Consider the following 19,038-nt stretch of genomic DNA (forward strand, 5'->3'; position numbering starts at 1 on the left):
TAGTAATACTCACATATAATATTTTTATTGTTTCATCTGCAATTAAATTATATTTCGTTGCAAAATAATTTGTACGAGAGGAACGTCGTGACAAAATATAACATAAGGTTTTAAACCGGACATGTTTATCCCGGAGATAATTAGGAAATACTATGAAAACAACTAGATTGAAAATTGCAAAGAATTTGTTACTTTTTCAGATCTCTACCTTTTGAAGATTTTTAAAATTTTTTACGACAAACGGAGGCTAATAAATAGCTTACTTTGTTACGCAGAAATGTGTATTTATTTCATAACAGTTACAAATAACGCATATATGCGAAATTATTTGAAAATAACTTGTAGGCCATGCTATATAGAATTAGTTTGATTTTACAATATTTTGAACACATTGTTTCCTCTAGTTTCTCATTGTTAATAACGCGGATAAGTATCCCATTGACGTCTTTATCATCTAAACAAGATAAAAATTGGAAATGATATTCAATTTTATTTTTATGGCTGATAATATTAATGCTATCGTATTATCATACGTATATAGATTTATCCAAAACTTTATAAATACACACATAATCTAAAATAGAACAAAAATAAAACACTATTTATTTTTTAAATTTGATATTTTTATGCAACACAATTGCAACGTGTTTATTATTTTTTCATAGATATCTTACTATTCCAAACATCTCCATTGAAAAAATTCCAAATTTTCCAGCTGTTACTTTAAGTGGAACCATAGATCGATATACAATAAACATTAGCTCCCTTGCATTTTTCGATGGTAAATCGTACCATTTGCATTCATATATGCCATATGCTATGCTGGTGCTCTGAAAATTACGATTTTTGTTTCGTGCATATCACAATAAAGTAGACAATTTTCTTACCTCTGTTAAAAGTCTTTCCGCCGAGTAACAATAAATATACAAATGCGTCAACACAAGAATGACAGCAAACGACAGGAAAGCCATTCTGATAAAAGACACGTTCAAATGATCTGTTACTAGCTGAAAATAATGCGTCTTTTAGTTCAATAGTTGAAAAGAATAGTAAACTGTGTTGTAAAATTTCTGCGCAATGTATTATAATTTTTCTATTATGAAAAAAACGCGTGCAAGTTGTTTTACTTACCGTATAAACCTGAAAAGTTTGAAAACACAGCTGAAAAGTAGCGGTTAGCATGTGCACAAATAATGCTGTGCTATAACATTCGTCAATTGTTTTCGCATTCCTTAAAAAATTCGTATATTATTTGTTACTCACTTTATTGATTTATTATTATAATTTTAATGTATAAATTTCAAAAAATAAATTTAATTAAATATTTTTGTGTTAAATGTCAGAGGAGTAAGTGGTTTTTGCATTTTTGTTACTCATGTTTAAAATTAATAACTTTAAATTTTTTAAGCAAAGGCATATTAGTTATCTTTGAAATATTTGCATAAAAGAAAATTCATATTTTCTTTTTTTTTGTTCTTATAACTGAGAGAGATGTTGAAATGCATTTGTAAATATTTCAAACAATTTGCTTAGATATTTACAAAGTGTTCTATATTAAATAGTACATCTAAATATTTTAAAACCGAGACATTTTTGGGAAAAAAATGTTAGATTAATGTTATGCCAAAAGCGAAAAGCAGAGAGAAACATAAGATGAAAACTTCAGTTTAATCTCAAGTCCTTTTATCAAGATTAAGCCAAGAGTTACTTTTGAAGAGAATTTTTTAAATGGCATTATAAATTGTATTTTAGCCATTAAAAAAATTATTTTTTTGGAAAGAAGACTCAGAGACTCAAGAAAACTAAAGAAATCAGATTTCCGCTGTATTAACGTCATTGATTCTGGATTAAAAAATATTTTTTTTTAAATTTGGGAAAAGCAAAATTTTTTAAATTGTTAAAAAATATACTCACTGTTTGAAAAATTCAAGTTAACTTTGTCTTAAACTTAATAGAAGAACTCAAGGCAAACTGAAATCACCATCTTATGTCTCCTTGGCCATTTTCACTTGAAACTTTTATCCCAAAGGTTTTATTTCCGAAATATTTAAATGCATAATATTTAAAATGAGACATTTGATAGATATTTTGTGATGCGCCGAAAATTCTCCAGTACCTGATGAGATGTTCGTGTCGTATAATAATCGCAGCCAGGTCTTCTGTAAATCTCAAAGAGGATATAGATTTGTCGGCTAATTCGTCGATCAAATTCTTAAGTGTTGTTCGTAGATTGATTAGTTGTGCGCACACGTGTAGCACGAGTATCGAAACGAAGCTGTCGACAGTACAGTTAATGAGGACTGAGTATACGCCACCAGAAATTTGGGTGAAGTATGTGATTACGTAACTCGGACTCTTTTGAATGTTATAAGGATAGACGAAATGATAGACGAGGTTCCGTTGAGAATGTTGCATGTTTCGGTAAAACTTCAAAAGATTGAAACATAAGTAAAATGAGATAGTGAGCATCGAGGACGCGTAACATCTGAAAGACAAGCTTCTGCCGCGTCCCGCGATCTTCAACATTGTATTCCGTTCCCAGTCACTTTTCGAATTTACCCAATCAGCCATGACTGATGTCATCAGTGTCCGAAGTGCTTTTATATTAAACGTAATGAATTAGTATAAATATAAATTTTGAAAGCGAACCATCTTAATATAAGAATATTGTTGAACAATACTAAGGACTATCTTTATCTGGTTATCTTAATATTTATATTATTTGAAAGAATAATTTTATTTTATATTTTTATTATTGCAAAAAGAAACTTACTTTTACCGTGATACCATGTAATGATTAACTTGCACAGTCCCATCAGACTAAAATTCACGGAGCTGACATAGTCCACCATGCGAGTTATATTGCCCCAAGCGTGAATCATATTTGTTATTTGCGGTATAAGCACGTAAAAACACAGAGTGCACACCACAATCACAAGTCTTATACTTGGCCGGCGAAAATCACTCAAAGAGGTATGCGGATCGGGCCACACGCCTAATATCCTCAAACATTGGCGACTCAGAGCAAACGCGTAATTAAAATCTAACAAACCCAAATTTTGGAAAAAAATATTACTGAGAGCAAGATATTTTTACAACATTTTGTATTATTAACTGGACGAAAATATCGCTGTTTTAACTGTTTTTCAATTTTCTGAGCATTAAAGTTTTCGAGAACTTTATACCAGAGAGTAACAAACAATGACTTTTGTGACAAATGCAATCGTTTTATCTTTCCGAGCTATACCCTTGGTCACTCAAAAAAATTACCACTTGTTTTCACTTTGTTATCCGTCGATAGACTTTTTTTGCTACCGTACAAAGTTTAATGCAACTCACGCAAACTTTTGTGAGAGATAAAGTTTCATGTCGTGTCTATAGACTGTTTGCAGCACGGTATGATTTTTACAAACTTTTGCATTAAATTATCGGAAGGAAATTATTTTTTATTTGATAAGCAATTGTTTGTTATGTAAATATTGTTATGCAATGTATTACATTTTTTTAATTATTAATGTGTTAGTGAAAAAATGAATTTAATAAATAGCATATTATGAGCGATATATAGCTATTTTAAGAAATTTTTTTTATATTTTAACAAAGTAAGTAAACGGATAAGATAAAATATAAATTTAACTTCGTGATTAGCAAACGATGGAGAAAATAACGAAAATATACAATTCATTTCACAATAAAGAGTATCATATTCTGTAAAGCAAATTATTTGGTAGTTTAATAATTTTCTATTATCATGTTCTTTCAAGAAGAATAATTTAGAAATTATTAATTTTTACTTCATCAATGTTTTACACTACTCAAACTGAAAACCTTTCGATTAACGCACTTATGATCAAAAACTTGATTTTGTTGATACACTTCTACATTACATATTTTACACAATGAGATTATATTTTTTGTCAGAATGTCACGGTGCGAATTTTTGTCTAGCTTTCCGAGATATGTATTCTACCTTTGTTGAGATTCATCGAAGTTCACGGAGCGAAAATTATCGTTTGACTGAATCGCCTGTTGCGATTATACCAATCCACCGTGTGTTGCGCTTGCTCCGTACACGAAGGGTTTAACCGCTACCCTCTGTGAGTGCTTTTCTAAACCCTTTCGGATAACAATCGATAGTAACATGTAATCACGATGTGCTGAATCAAATATGAAACGAATGTAGGACTTCATTTTCGACTATAAGCAAATTGCTTGCTCGATGTTAAAATCTTCCATTTCTGGCTGTTGCTACGGGAACTTTACGGTAAGATATCACTGTGAAGCGAGATTAGATCACATTAAAAGACTACAAGTATATCGTAAAAAATATTATTTATTTATTTACCTACAAACACGATATCGTACGTGTACAAAAGGGCAGAAATAAATATGTTCTCGTAAACAATACAGTGGCTGTGTTTTCGTGTTAGTATGATTCGCGTTTAATACTTTAATCGCTTCTGATCTCCAGCGTCGAATTAAATTATTTTTTGTTACGTACGAAACAATTTATTCGAACGAAACGCGGGAATCAGAAGTGATACAAAATGAAGCGATAGACGGACATGTTTACCAAGGGGCGATTAGAAAGTACCGTGATACGGTAAACATTCGTAGAAGTTACAAGAGATGCAACTTTCGCCTTTCGCCGATCTTTCATTCTCTCTTCTACTTTTTCTAATTCTATGCTTAATCATCTAAATTACAATTAGGAATGTGTATTAAATAAAATCGCCTCGATGGCATTAAATATGTACAGTTTCTCGGCTCTCGGTGCCGACTCGACGTATTTAGCGGAAACGTATTAATTTATAATTTCATCGAAATTAACGTAGCACTTTTCTAAAAATTGGGTGTGAAAAATTCTAATTATCATTTATTGCAATCGAGCGAGTTGCGAATTTCAACTCAACGATTTATCTTATATACGAGACATACTTATTCTCGTTTCAAAAATACTTTATTTAAAAGAAGACGTTGCCGGGCCTCGCCTGCGGGCACAGGAAGCTGGAACAATCGTGTTGCCTGACGGCACTCATGACCTCCTCGAAGTGACTGGATACTTGAACAGCTGCTCCAGGCTGAATTCTGTAAATACACGGAAACGTCATGCGATTAGCGTAGGATCATTAGAAAGTCGGAGACACACTTCGACAAACCATCGATACGCCGCACGCGTATTAATTACTAATTGGATTTGCGTCAGATTGAAAATGCTTTAATCTTCTGACATTTTCATCACGTTCCGTTAACGAGTGCTCGCTCCAATTAACTCGCTTTCTTTCATGCGCGTCGAATACAATTACGCAAGCTGATTTAAAAGAATTTCAATTTGCCCATTTTGCGAATGATTGATTGGGAAAATTTTATAATAATGAATTGATAAAAAAATAATTGATCAATTAATATGGGAAAAGATTTTTCTTAGCAAAATTTGATACATTATTTGTTAACTTATTAATACACGTCGCCTTGCGGATTAATATTGCTAATGCGCAGCAATAAATCATATGTGTCACTTGAAATGATATCTACGGCTTGATCACTATGACATGAAAATATGTCAAAAGGTAACCGGACGCGATTGAAGAGAATTGGAAAGGCAAACGTGACATGCTAAGTGAATTATCGTATCGATTGTGCGCGAATTTTTTCCTTTGTCTTTTGTTTTCTCTTTTTCGATAACGTGTCAGTCCTTTTCTTTTTCCTCCGTCTCTCTCTCTCTCCGGGTTTTCCTTTTCTATCGCGTGTGGTCAGCGCGATAGCAGACAGGGCGCAGTCTGTGCATACAGTGAAACTGTGCTAAGAGGTAAAAGTCGAATCAGTCAGTAGGACGTCGCGTCGGCGAAAGCTGGAAGAAAGTTATCCGCGACTCGAACTATAGTTCCGTCCGACCGGCTGTTATCGACGTCCGTTGATACTTTGAATGCCCGATAGTTCAGGCCGGTTTAATCGCGCGTGCGATTTCACGAGGATGTCAGCTAAATATGCTACGGGTGATTGCGCACTGCATCTCAATTTTGCTCGCAGCGAACATGCTAGTTTGCGAGATATTGTAATAAGAAACAAATAGTAATTTGAATAAACATGCAAAAGGCATGCCAATTTTTTAACTCAAGTTTCTGAATCGTAATTCTTTTTTCATTTACATTTTACGAACATCTCTGTTCAACTGTCATAATTATTCATTATGTAACTAATTTACTTTATTTCTATTTCTTAGAAATGTTATGTGTAACACTCACAGTCTTAATAATGCCGCCATTTTCTTCTCCATAAGCACCGCAGCGTCGGCCCCTCTTTGAATCATCGCGTCGCAAAATATTCTTTTCGCGCAAGGCGTGTTCGTCCAATCGCCTTCTATGTGAGCGATTTCGGCTACTTCTGCGTTCTCCAGATTCTGCAGCGCGTCCAGCAATTCTTGATCGCTATCGGCGCTTCGCCTTCGTCTCCAACTCCTATTTTCTTTCATCGAAACTGCATTCTGTGAATTATCGAAAATGTCTCCGACCATCTTCGCGCTGTTCGCCAATGCGTTCAGATCCGGCACGTCCACTTCAAGATTTTCTGGCAGGATTTTCGAGTCGTCCTCGAGAACTAGAATGGTATTTTTATTCCAGTTTTTCTTCTTATCTTTCTTTTTCGGAATTAAGAATTCGGTGATGTCAATACGGCCGCCTGAGTCAGCAGGCAGATCTATCTCCACGATTTCGCTGATTGAATCGGCTCCCTTCCTCTGTAAGTGTTTGTCGTGCAACAGATTTTTCATATCGGATTCCGCCTTAAAGATGTCCATGTAGTCGAGGCTTCTTCTCCTTCGTCCGCCAGTCTCTACATAATCGCCCTCGTTCACCGTGTGTCCATTCTCACGATTCTCAATTCTCTCGGCATTCCGCTTATCTTCTTCCAGGATCAAAAAAACTCCGTCATCCTCCGAGCTCGCTCCCTCATCTGCCGCTTTATTATCCCGCGGAACGTTCTGCAAAACGTACAGAGTCTGCGGCGTCGCTCCGTACGAATTTGCGCTCTCGGCCGTTTTCAAGTGCGCGTCAGTATCTAGGGCTCGCTTGTGTTCCAGATCGATGTCGTCCGCGTGCGATCGCTTCAGCACGTCGACGTCGAGGTACCGGCCGACCGCGACGGCGCCTATTCCCAGAGCGGCGCCGGACGCGACGAGACCCAGAGCCGGTATGAGGATACTCGTGCCCGACGCCACCGTGCCGATTTTGTCCTGCGCCTCCTTGCCGTTAGACAGACCGAGATTCTGCGAGATCTTATGCGTCGCCTCCACCAGCGGATCGATCACCGGCCTGGTGAACTGCGAGACCCTCTCGACCCCGGTGGAGAACTGATTCTTTAGATTCTCGGAGATCTTCATCCAGAAAGGCGGATCGTTCGGTCGCTTTAGTCCGTAGAAATGCTGATTCGGATAGTAGTTCTTCGTCGTGTAGCTGTCCACGATGTTCTTGTCGTTGAGAACGTACTTCTTCTTGTGACGGTGCTCGGTGAACGAGTGCTGGTTCTCGGGGAAGTTGTCGGGTCGGCGTTTCTCGTTCTTCAGGATTTTCGCCGGCTGCACGCCCAGCTCGGGATGCGCGTACTGGAGAACGGGCGCGCGAGCGCCCGGCTTCAGAGCCACGGGCGCGATTGTCTGACTGTCGGGAGTGTAACGCTGCGAGATCGGGTAGTTGGCGACGCCGTCCGGATGCAGCATCCTCTTGTGTATACTCGCGCGATAATGGTCGTACACTTCCGCCTTCAAAGCCTCGTTCTTGTAGTTCCGCGGATCCCACTCGAAGTACACGTTACGGCCTTCGTCGTCGTAATTGCGACCGTATCTGCGTAAAACGAAATCGACAAGGATTAGAAATTTGTTTAATTTAACGGATGATTAATATAATTGATAAACAACTATTGTTACAGAAATAATTTTACTGTTCGGGCAGATTGATGTTTTTTTTTACTTCGCATTCTTTCCTACCTTCGATTGACGTCCTTGAAGAACTGCTCGAATTTCTGCCTCTTCTCCGCATTGTCATCGGAATAAGATTCAGACGGCTGCGCGGTGACCGTTGGGCCTCCTTCGAGTGTCACCAGCTTGTTATTGATAACCCGAGCGTTCCGCCAGGTCTGCACTTTGTCGATAGGCTCGTCAGGCACTCTCGTGCCGTGAACCACCGGCGTGCCGTCGATGTCCAGCGACATCGGCAGCCTCTTCGGTATAGGTTTAACATTGATTTCCGATCGGACGGTCACCTCAGGCGGCACGGCCTTGCCGTCTCGATTTTTCGACAGGTTTGCACCGATATTTGTCCTCGTGGACGGTCGAGATTGGTGCGGCACGTATGTGTAATAGAGAGCTCGCTCGTTCTTATCGGCCTCGAACTCGTGATTACTGTCAGCCCGATCCTGGAAGTTTCTGGCAAACAGAATACCTCCGACGATTCCGGCTTCGTTGAATCTGCCGTAATTCTCCTCGGTGGCAGTCTTCGGATCCGTCTGCAACGGTTTCCAGTTTCGGTACTCCTCCTCTTCTTCCGGTTCCTCCTGTTTCAAAGCCCGCCCGTCCGCGTCCAGAGGCGTCCAATGCCCGTAATCGATCGGGCTGACAGGCTGATTTCTTTCAGAAAGTTCTTTGTCGGTCTGATTCGATTTTTCATTCTTCGATTCTAAAGATGCTTTAGAAAATGTCGCTCTGATTTGCTCCACTTGAGCCTCCTCGAGTCTGCGAACTTCGTTCTTTTTTTTAGCTTCGTTCTTGAGCTTTGAATCGGCCTGCACGCTCGCGGAAGAATCACTTTTATTCTCCGCGGTGACGTTTGATGATTCTTCCTGGGCAAGTTTCGGCGCGAGCTTCGTATCGTCGATGGTGACTGATGATGATTTGTCCCGTCGCTTAACGATCAAAGTGGCGATGTTTCCCTCGCTCGTTCGCACTTTCAGCTCTTCCGTTTCGCCCGGCAGGCTTCGAGAAACCTTCAACATTGTCCTGGTGTAGCCCGGTTTTGGTAGCTCGCCACTGCATGCGCCGAGCGCCAAGATAGTGAGCGAGAAAAGAGAAATAATCTGAAATAAAAGAAAATAAAACAATATAACTCTTCGAAATTTCTGACAAAATTATATCTTTTAGAGAATAAAAAAATTCGCAGGGATTTTTACACCGCAGCTTTTAAGTAGAAAATTTCTCCTTTCAAGTGTGACGACTGTGACAATAATGACTGTGACATAAGACAGATGAAATTCAAAGAGAAAGAAATGAAATGTTATTCTAGATTGCAAAATTTTCTGAAATTTACATACAATTTCAATTGTCTGATAATATCAGCGACGCGTGGTGACAGGACGCTCGATCAAAGGCATTGAGCGTGGTAATTCTTACGCGAGCATATGATGTTGCGCACACGCGTGATTGTGCGTCAACGATTGAGGAACAGACGGAGGTGCCTGGAATGTGAAATGAGTTTAAAAAGGTCTTGGAAAGTCGACCTTACGAGTACTTAGGAACTCGCAATACGCCTGCGATTTGCGCTCGTCGTTTACATTCGCGACGTGCAGAAAAGTAACCGGCAAACGTGACGCTTAGTTTACGAAGTTTCGTAGTCACGTCGCGCGGACGCGCCGTTTTGTCTTGAATTTTCGCAAGAAACCGCATCTCCGATATTCGTAACGGGTGAATCGGCCGAGTCATCGGAGGCAGGCAATGGCCGGCACAGCTCTCGGCGACGAGAGAAATTTAATAGCTCGCGGAGATTGTCGGCGTTCTTCCCCGGGACTAGAAAATAGCAATGTAGTAACCGAGCAACGGGTTACTTTCTATTATCAAACGTGACGATTACTCCTGATTGGAATTACGCGCACCTGTCCGTCGTGTGATTACGCTATAATTCGCAGCTGACTCATTATTGCATTATAAAATCCTGCGAACGCGACGCATCGAAAATAAATGACAGTAGTATAACGGAATACGTAAAAAAGGAACCCGGACATGTAGATCAGCAAGCTGACGGCAAAAAGAATTTTTTTTCTCAAAATCAGCGCACTGTATTGATTATTCATAAAATTCCGCTAGTCATCTCTTTTTGGCGAATATATTGTTAGCATTTAGGGCACAACTTTTAATAACCGTTTAGACCTCATTTAGATCCTCATTAACGAGAACTCGACTGAACATCCGGCGCCGTACACTGCAAGTTCGACGTGTTACGGTGGAAAAAAATACTTTCTAATCGCGCGCGTACGCGTAAAAAGCCGGTAAAATGAAATAAAATCGTGAAAGGTGGCTCTGGACCGAGCATGCACCGCCGACAAGTGAAATGGAACGACATGCTTTCCCCATGCACGCGCTTTGCACGAAACACGCGTACGTTAACTCGTCTACGACCGGTGCGTCGTACAATATATATGTACATATATACGTCAACGCGAAGTACGCGAGACGATCCACTTTTTCCATTCGAGTGACTTTCGATCATCGATTGTCCGACTATTAATGCCCGACGCGACAAAGCAGCCGACAGTTCTTTATTGAGGTACACTTATGTTAATTTTAATAGCCGTCAGCTATTGGCTTGAAAAGTTGTCTGACTTAATTAGTCTCAGAAATACTTTTAACAACAAGAATTTAATAAATTACAAATTTAAAAAATTTAGAATTCTTGATGTATGTAAAATAGTTTAGCCAGAATTATTTTTATATATTTAAAGGATTTTGATGTTTAATAATTAAATGATTAAATATTTGTTTCCAGCTATTAAACAACATTTTTAGCTTATAGTTCTTTTTGTTTATGTCCCTTTTACTTAAACTCTTTTTTCTGAATTTAAGATCTTAAAGTTAATAATTAAGCAATGCAAAATTAAATTCAAATCAAATCATCTACACGACAATACCTTTGCGTTTAAGAGACAAAATTTCATCGGTTTATGCGACACAAAACTTGGTCAGTGTATTATGTGTGAGTGGTGGAAACACAGTACGATAGCGTGGCACCGATGCATGTCACCCGCGGTTTCCGCTCCAGAAAATCCATGGGTCGACGTTAATTGCACGGCAATTAAGTCGATCTAGTTTTTTTTCCCCGATGTCTGTCGTGTCCGCTCGTTTGGAAAACCGCCCACGTTTTATCGCCGATCATTCGGATCGGCTTTCGTCACGCGTGCCGATCGATTACGGGTGCTGCGAGATGGTCGAGATTAACCGTGATCGACCGTGATCGACCGTGCGGAATCGTTCACTGTTCGCGCGCGCGTTATTACGCCGATCGTGAGTGAAGATAAGCCGCGTACCTGTATATTTACGTAATCAATGGAAGAGAGGCGACCTATCCGCATTCCTTTTAAGTTAATTAATTGTGTAAATTGATTTTAGTCTTATTAGGCTCTTATTCACGAGAGAAAAGAGATTACGTAAAAAGATTAACATCCTGTATTATTCGTGGAAATAAATGCATAGCTGATGTTGGCAAAACGAGAAAAGGAATTAATTTATAAAGTAAATTTTTACTCTAAAATACGCATCGATTAATTATATATCTTTTAATATTTAACAATGAAGAATAACATTAATTTTTCACTATAAAATAATAGAATTTAGTAAAACATAAAACCCAAAAATTTCCGACAAAATCTGCTTTACCAAATTCTTTTTTACATATTGCTTTTCGTTTAAGTCTCATACTTCCTACAAATCGTGTCATTCCAAGCATGCGTTAAACGTATATCTATCGATGTTTAAAAATGAAAATAAGAATTACCTGGCATCTTCTTATTGTCGCCATGTCTTCTGAGTTTCCTCCTGGCAAAATCTCCGGGAAAAGTAAAAATTACAGAAGAGCGGAGAGAAATGCGTAATCCGGGGCGGCGAAGAATTATCCTCAGGACCGCATGATCCGCGAAAATCACCGGTCGCCGTTGCGAATTGGGAAATCCAAAATCAAAGATCCCTGTCGATTTGTAACGGGAAGAGGCAAGAGCAGCGGGGAAGAGAGAGAAAAGAAAAAAGGAGACGACGTCTCTCCGGAGGCCGTGCTCCTGCACACCTGTTGACTCCCGGAATATCTTCGCGAGACTGACGGCGGCGCTCAGCCGGCGGCTCCTCGTGCGCCCGACCGACGTAGGAGCGAGACTTCTCTCCGACCTACTTCTCGCGCCCGCCTTCGCCTTCTTCCGTAGCGACGCGAGACGTCCTCGCTTAATCCTTCCGGGCACAAATCCTTTTCTTAAGGTTAAATGTCCGTGAAATTGCGGGGAAACATCCGGGGATAATTGAAATAATGATTAGCTTGTTATTAATATTTTCTTATCATTAGTATTAATTAGTTCATTACATAAACTATTAACGAAGTTCACGTTTCCGGAGTCGCTCTCTTTCTCCACTTTTGTATTTATCAATTTATTCGCGATATTTAAAAGAATTTACACGTAATTAAAGCTGTTAGTAACACTTTGCAGGAACTTCCTGCAGTAAAGAGTACACAGTTTCTGTACACGATACAAAGCGTGAGAAGCGTTAATGGAGGAGAAAATAACGCCATAGTTAACAAAAAGATGTCGCGTTTTCATTTCAGAGAATTTTTTCTCTTCTTTTTATGAGTTTAGAACTGAAATCATTCGAAACTCTCTTATCTTATTTTCTCATATTATGAAAAAGAATCAATCTGTATTTAATTTATAGTTTCTATGCAAATTTTAGTTCTCGGTTTAAATGTTAAAAGCACATTTTTTTTGTCAACGAGAAAATTTATTATGCTATCTAGACAACTTTTGAAAGAACGCTATAAATTAGCGAAAATATCTTATTGATAGAGTGACTGTATTGCATGGAGAAACGCGTCATCGGCGGAAAAACAAAAAGGAGCCCCTGTCATGATCCTCTGCAAATTAATGCAACTTTTATTTATGCCGTGACGAAATTAATTTGTGGGCATAATGCGATACTTCCGTTTGTTCCAATTACTCGGCCATTGCAAGAAAAATTTGCACATTCAGAACGACGATTGGGCCACGTCATTACATCTTTATATCTCCAGTTTCTTCTCTTAATACTTTCTCGGTACTCATATTTCGCGCTTCATTTCTCAACTTTGCACCGCTTTCATTTCACGTGTTCTCGAACTTGAAGTTCTTACAAGCTGTGTCATAAATCTTTCTAAATTATGAAACTTTCGCGTTCTTGGATTTATAATCTATTCATATATACAGTATTGTAGTCCACATTTAAAAATCTATTTGTCCATCTATGAATTTATAACTCCGTAGATTTGGCGTTTTGCCATCTTTTACGAGTTTGGCTTTTATCTTTGATCTCGAATCCTTAAATATTTTCATTTTCACTTTTTGTGACTTCTAAAATTTTAAGTTTCTGGATTTTATTAGAACATTGTCAGCATTTTTATTCTCAATTTGCCAAGCGTTTTTCTATATTTAAGTATAACCTTTCTTTAGCGGCTGCTACCATTATTGAGGTTTTGTCTCTCTAAATTAGTCTGTTGTTATAGCGAGTCTTACTATGGAGATATCATCTAATTATTATCTCGATGAGCAGAGTGGAACAAAATTATAGATGAACATTTCACAGCAATTTTCTTAATGAAGACCTTCGCATGCCACTGTTTCAAACATTTCTAGTTCAATCTTTCACTTGATACACTTTACATTTTCAGTTTTATAAATAAATGTTATGCTACAATTTAAAATATTGCGCATAGAGTGTTTCACACTGCAGATTTCAGAAACGTTATAAATTATTCTCTTTTACTTGCTTATAAATAAATCGTGTCAAATATGGTTGCCTTTTCCGTCGTATTTGAAATGACTCGTCAGAAAAGCAGCAGTACAAGTAGTTATTAAGTGTTGCACACATGTCAGTGTTCCATTGTCAGCCATGGCATTTCTTTCGTGCAAGCGAATTTTAATTATCAGGCACAGATCTTTATCGCGCGATTCCTGAGACGCATGAAACGTCGTCGACGTAGCAGCCGGTTTAATTTTCAAGTTCACGAACGGCGGGTCGGTTCGGGGCGAACCGGAAGAGATGGTATTCACGAGAGGCCGCAGCGAGTTCAGAGACCCGCCAGTGAAAGTCGATCGGTTTAATGACGACGGCGATGCACACCTGTGTAATGTCCTATTCTACACCGCAAGTACTACGTGTTCCCTTCTTCCGACAGAATCTCTTTGATTTCTTTTACTCTTTAAATCGATAATTCCTCGTAATTCCTCCTTTTTCCAATATACATAAATTCTTTCAAATTACTTCAAGAATAACACACGATCGTAGCATTTTTTGTAAGATTTTCTATTGTTGCTATTTGCTCTTTTTCATTACAAAAATAATATCATTGTTTTGTAATAAATTTTTAAAAATTGTAAACATTTTTTGGATTTTTAAATTTACGAACTAATTATATGTGGCATATAATAGAAAAATTGTTAGATTCAATCTTTTCTCTCTAAAATTCTAGACATTTCGCGCTCAAATTGAATAGAAAAGTATTTTGCAAGTCGAAAAAATCATTTCCTGGACATAATCATAATTAATAATGTAACTAATTACAAAATTAACGCTTTCAATAATTAATAAAAAGCCGGATTAAGGTTCACGTATTTATATAAATGGATCCTTCGACAAAAAGTTCGAATTTGAATTAATCCCGCAGAAAAGGTATGAAATTAATGAATATGTAATATTAATAGGCTCCCAAGATAGATCTTCCGAAGGATTTATATCTTTCAATTTCTCACGTAGCTTGAGTATCGCCGCGAGTAATATGGATCAGTAGGTAAGTGTGGCCCATAGTAACGCATAAACGCGCGAGGAGAAAGAGAGAAATTGCAGTTCCCTTGAATGCAGCACGTGACTAATACAGCGTATTATCGTGGTCTGCACTTATTGCAATTGAATAAACGCGTGCATCGATCTCTCCCCCCCTCCTCCCTCCCTTCCCCCCCCCACACACTCGCCACATATTTATAATCATCTTTCTCTGGATATTACTAATTAATGGACACGTAATTTAGCGTCGCTCATGTTTATTTCACTATCTACTATTTATTAACTAGGAAATTTTTCCTAGTTACAAGGCTAAATGTATTGATAAAAAAAGATTCGTGTCTACGTCTCTGTGGATAATTTTTGTCAGATTACAGACAATCATGACATGATTTAGATATATGCTTGATGTCATTATTTCAGCGTTTCTCAGCAGGTGGGACGTATATTTAATTACGATAAGCGAGGAGAGAAGTTCCAAGCGTGGTCCACGGCCGTGTACAAATCATGTAACCAGTTTCTCTTTTTCAGCTTCGTGAGATTAACATCTAGCTTTTAGCGCGCCTTATGGAAATTCGAAGCAAACATTTGAAAGTATGAGATGTCCGCCGACTAATTGAGTCTCTTTTGAAAAGCAAAGTGGTCCCGCGCATTTAAACTCATTTTCGTCCGACAACTTGTAAATTAGATGTACCACTTTCTTCATATTTTAAGCTCGACGGGCGATACTAATTAATAGTTTGAAAAGAAGTTCTTTTCACATCATAAAAGCTTTATAAAATTATTATCGATAGGATTGCTGCAAGATAATAATTTAGAGAGAGAGAGAGAGATAATAAATAATTGTTGATTAACTGAATCTTATACCAAAATTTTTTGGTTGATATAGGCAGTAAGTTGTAAATAATAAAATAATTATAAATTTATGAAATTTATGGAAATTATTAAGAAACACAGCATCGTTGGAATGCAGCTGTTTGAAAAAAAATTGTTTACAAAAATGAACGTAGCCAATTTATTATTTAGTGAATTCACGACTCAATTAACGTAAATCTTGATCTTAAAAATCCGCTTGACCATCTAAAAACTCGCACAAGGTTCCCGTAATTTGCATCCTTCGGTTTCAATGGATTTTGATGCGCCGGCGACCTCGGAACGTCTGTTTGTGACGAAAAAAACTTTTTTCATACGCGCACGCCATGCGAAACTTTTTCAATTTTATCAGATCGTATCGATCTTACAAATTTCTCTTAATTCTCGCCTTGCTTTTGATTTTCGAGGACCTCCGTCGTCCTCTAAATATAACGCTGTGCTCGCGATCGGCGAAATTGTTCGGCATTATAATCACGTTGGATGCACATACGTGTACCCTTGTACATTGCGATGCGCGAAGGTTTTGCTCGTGACGTTTTCCAATATCGTTCGACATCTCTACTCGTTTTCCTTGACATACCTCGAAGACGAACCCACGTGTCGCTGTCGCGAACATCCCACGTACGTTTGCGCGTTGCGACAAAAATTTTCAGCAGTCAAGAACTTGGATAAGTTAAACATTAAAAGATCAATTGTCTATTTTATATTCAACAAAAAATTAAATTTTTTAAATCTTACATATTTGAAAAGAAATTTGCTCTCTTCGGAAAGAAATAAAAAACCACTTTTTCTTTTTAGATATCGAATTGGTCTCATAGTTTGCGGAAATTGATGGCTCGAATCGAGAAAGATCGGCGGCAATCCTTGTGCATGATCATCCGTACAAATAAGCTCGCTATTCGCATGTATCGCGATATGCGCTTTCACAATACGGGCCGCATCACTTCCGCCGTGTGGTGAAACTTATGATATTAAAAGAGCCGTGCAGAACGCGTCGGGCGTTTTAGTCGTTGCGTTTAACCGTGCATTCGAACACAACGAGGAAGCCGAGAAGCGTTCATGATAAACGGCGACTTGCACATTACGCGATAGGCATGCCATCGTATAATATTTATCTTCTATCTAACAGTGTCGTAAAGCGGACAGGTTCAAGTGTAAAACCGTGAAAGCTGAATGTACACAGGATGTCCCAGAAAATTTATATAATTATACTAAATAGTACTCTTCCGTATCTTTCGCGGAAAGCTTCTTTCTTGTCAAAAGCGAAATTGAGATTATTTACGACGCTTATTGTTGAAAAATTAAGGAGTCTTAATGAATCCCTTTAACGAACACGATTGTTATCGCATCATGTATCGTCGCGCTGGCATAATTATTCTCGCCGACTGTACGATTTAATTGTTCGCAACGCGATCTCTCCTCGGAGAGAAAGATGTGCCTCTACACGTTGCGTTATCTGACATTTTCTGAGCGTAGAAATAGCGTGAAATTGTCGCGTCAAACCGCCGAGTGAAACGACGTATCGTATTCTTAGATTTCGTCGAGATACAGGTGTTATTAACGTCAAATGCGATTGAGCATTTGACAGCCGACAAACAAGCCGTGCTTTTGCATTTTCCACCGCGATGCATTGATCGGCGGGCTGCTAATCTACCTAGCGAATCTCAGCGAAGATTACAGGAGTATTCAGATCATGAGAAGAAACGGTGAAAGTTTTTCTTTACACACAATACCGTTAAAAGAGGACTTGTTGACGGATGCAGAAAAACTCGATGCACGCCTATTTATTCGCGTTTGTTTTCCGGAACGCGGAACGTGCCGCCTCTCCATTGTATTTCACTTCTAGGAGCGACGTGACGTTCTCATTGGCGCCCCCATTTCCGCGGACGTGAAAAGTGTCGAAGACCATTGCGCGGAAACATTTGTCGCGGATGCGGCGGAAACGCGCGCTCTTCCGTTTTACGAGCGATCTCGTTGCTCAACTGTGCTTGAAACGACGACTCGCCGCGCTCAGAAGTAGCACCGGCGTAAAAAGTGGCTCACTTTCGATGCCGGCGACTACGGCTTTCGTATTTCAGGAACGAAGCGAGACCCATCAATTTCCTGGTCCTCCTAATTGTCCTTGAAATTGTTCAGATCCAGACGATTTAAAGCCAACGTTATTGAACTCCGCAAATATCGTCTGGCGACGTTTTATTTTTGGAGACTCGTTCGCTGGAAAAAATTCTCTGCCGCGAGCAGAAATAAATGACAAGTAAGTAGAATGAATAATATTAGAGTTAACGAGCGTAAAATAACGCAGACGATTAAAAAAAGTCGCTAAACTTATAATAATGATATAAATTAGCGAAATAGAATATCAAAATGTTTACCAGTTTTCGTATGCATAAGTATATCTGTATAATAAAAAAATGTGAAGATTTATTTCAATGCCTTTACAGCATTGCAATGCATTTTAATAAATTATATGTCACATTAAATAGCCTTTTTTACAAGCTGGTTCTCGTGTCTCGAAATATAAAAGATATAAAAGTATGATTCAATGACTTTTGTTCAATAAGTAAGTTAAATCAATTTTCATGAATAGACCGACATTGGAAAACAGATTTCTTTTTGCACGAAGAACAAGAAATGTTCCCTTCATTGTATAAGTTCAGATTTTTTGGGTATAATATTCTCACCGTATTTTTATGTCGTTAATTGATTTGACTGCGCCAACTGGTTATCAACGCAACTCGATGCTTTCTTGCATTCCTAAAGTGAAAATGGAGAAACAGTGGTTCGTCACGACCCGAAATCCGATTCCTATCCGGCATTCGTCTTTACTATACTTGTTTCTCTTAATTGCCAATTATCCTCTTATCAATATATATCTTGACATCTTAAGTAGACTTTCGCCGCATATGATATATTGACGTAAAATATCTTATATTAATATATCAATTTATTTTATGTATTAGAGAGAGAGAGAGAGAGAGAGAGAGAGAGAGAGAGAGAGAGAGAGAGAGAGAGAGAGAGAGAGAGAGAGAGAGAGAGAGAGAGAGAGAGAGAGAGAGAGAGAGAGAGAGAGAGAGAGAGAGAGAGAGAGAGAGAGAGAGAGAGAGAGAGAGAGAGAGAGAGAGAGAGAGAGAGAGAGAGAGAGAGAGAGAGAGAGAGAGAGAGAGAGAGAGAGAGAGAGAGAGAGAGAGAGAGAGAGAGAGAGAGAGAGAGAGAGAGAGAGAGAGAGAGAGAGAGAGAGAGAGAGAGAGAGAGAGAGAGAGAGAGAGAGAGAGAGAGAGAGAGAGAGAGAGAGAGAGAGAGAGAGAGAGAGAGAGAGAGAGAGAGAGAGAGAGAGAGAGAGAGAGAGAGAGAGAGAGAGAGAGAGAGATTTTTAGTGCCGCTATAGATTACTGCGT

General features: G+C 38.6%; 3 protein-coding genes across 3 annotated transcripts in view; 1 reads left to right on the plus strand and 2 right to left on the minus strand.

Annotated features, from left to right (window-relative positions):
* The window catches only part of LOC105673042 (uncharacterized), a 143,909-nt gene that overhangs the window by 112,201 nt on the left and 12,670 nt on the right, over positions 1 to 19,038 (plus strand). The gene's annotated exons all lie outside the window — the stretch shown is intronic.
* On the minus strand, positions 10 to 4,203 carry LOC105673013 (odorant receptor 4-like). Its single transcript, XM_012368339.2, has 8 exons — positions 3,971 to 4,203; positions 2,774 to 3,043; positions 2,117 to 2,597; positions 1,132 to 1,231; positions 888 to 1,007; positions 675 to 830; positions 264 to 454; positions 10 to 162 (listed from the first exon to the last, which is right to left on the minus strand). Exons 1-7 carry the CDS (start codon positions 3,984 to 3,986, stop codon positions 401 to 403), a joined length of 1,197 nt encoding a protein of 398 aa, XP_012223762.2. The 5' UTR covers positions 3,987 to 4,203; the 3' UTR covers positions 10 to 162; positions 264 to 400.
* LOC105673021 (uncharacterized) lies at positions 4,316 to 12,090 on the minus strand. The gene is made up of 4 exons (XM_012368350.2): positions 11,754 to 12,090; positions 7,982 to 9,066; positions 6,246 to 7,838; positions 4,316 to 5,088 (listed from the first exon to the last, which is right to left on the minus strand). The coding sequence occupies exons 1-4, from the start codon at positions 11,775 to 11,777 to the stop codon at positions 4,965 to 4,967; spliced, it is 2,826 nt and encodes a 941-aa protein (XP_012223773.2). The 5' UTR covers positions 11,778 to 12,090; the 3' UTR covers positions 4,316 to 4,964.

This window comes from Linepithema humile, chromosome 5 (genome assembly GCF_040581485.1).
Source record: "Linepithema humile isolate Giens D197 chromosome 5, Lhum_UNIL_v1.0, whole genome shotgun sequence".
NCBI classification, from domain to species: Eukaryota; Metazoa; Arthropoda; class Insecta; order Hymenoptera; family Formicidae; genus Linepithema; species Linepithema humile.

Coding starts and splice junctions, on each gene's coding strand:
- LOC105673013 (XM_012368339.2), bottom strand. Junction 1,232..2,116: donor CGACACGAACATCTCATCAG/GTACTGGAGAAT, acceptor GAATTTTTTAAG/GAATGCGAAAACAATTGACG. Junction 831..887: donor CGGAAAGACTTTTAACAGAG/GTAAGAAAATTG, acceptor CGTAATTTTCAG/AGCACCAGCATAGCATATGG.
- LOC105673021 (XM_012368350.2), bottom strand. CDS start 11,777: ATGGCGACAATAAGAAGATGCCAG. Junction 7,839..7,981: donor TTCAAGGACGTCAATCGAAG/GTAGGAAAGAAT, acceptor CGTTTTACGCAG/ATACGGTCGCAATTACGACG. Junction 5,089..6,245: donor ATGGCGGCATTATTAAGACT/GTGAGTGTTACA, acceptor GTGTATTTACAG/AATTCAGCCTGGAGCAGCTG.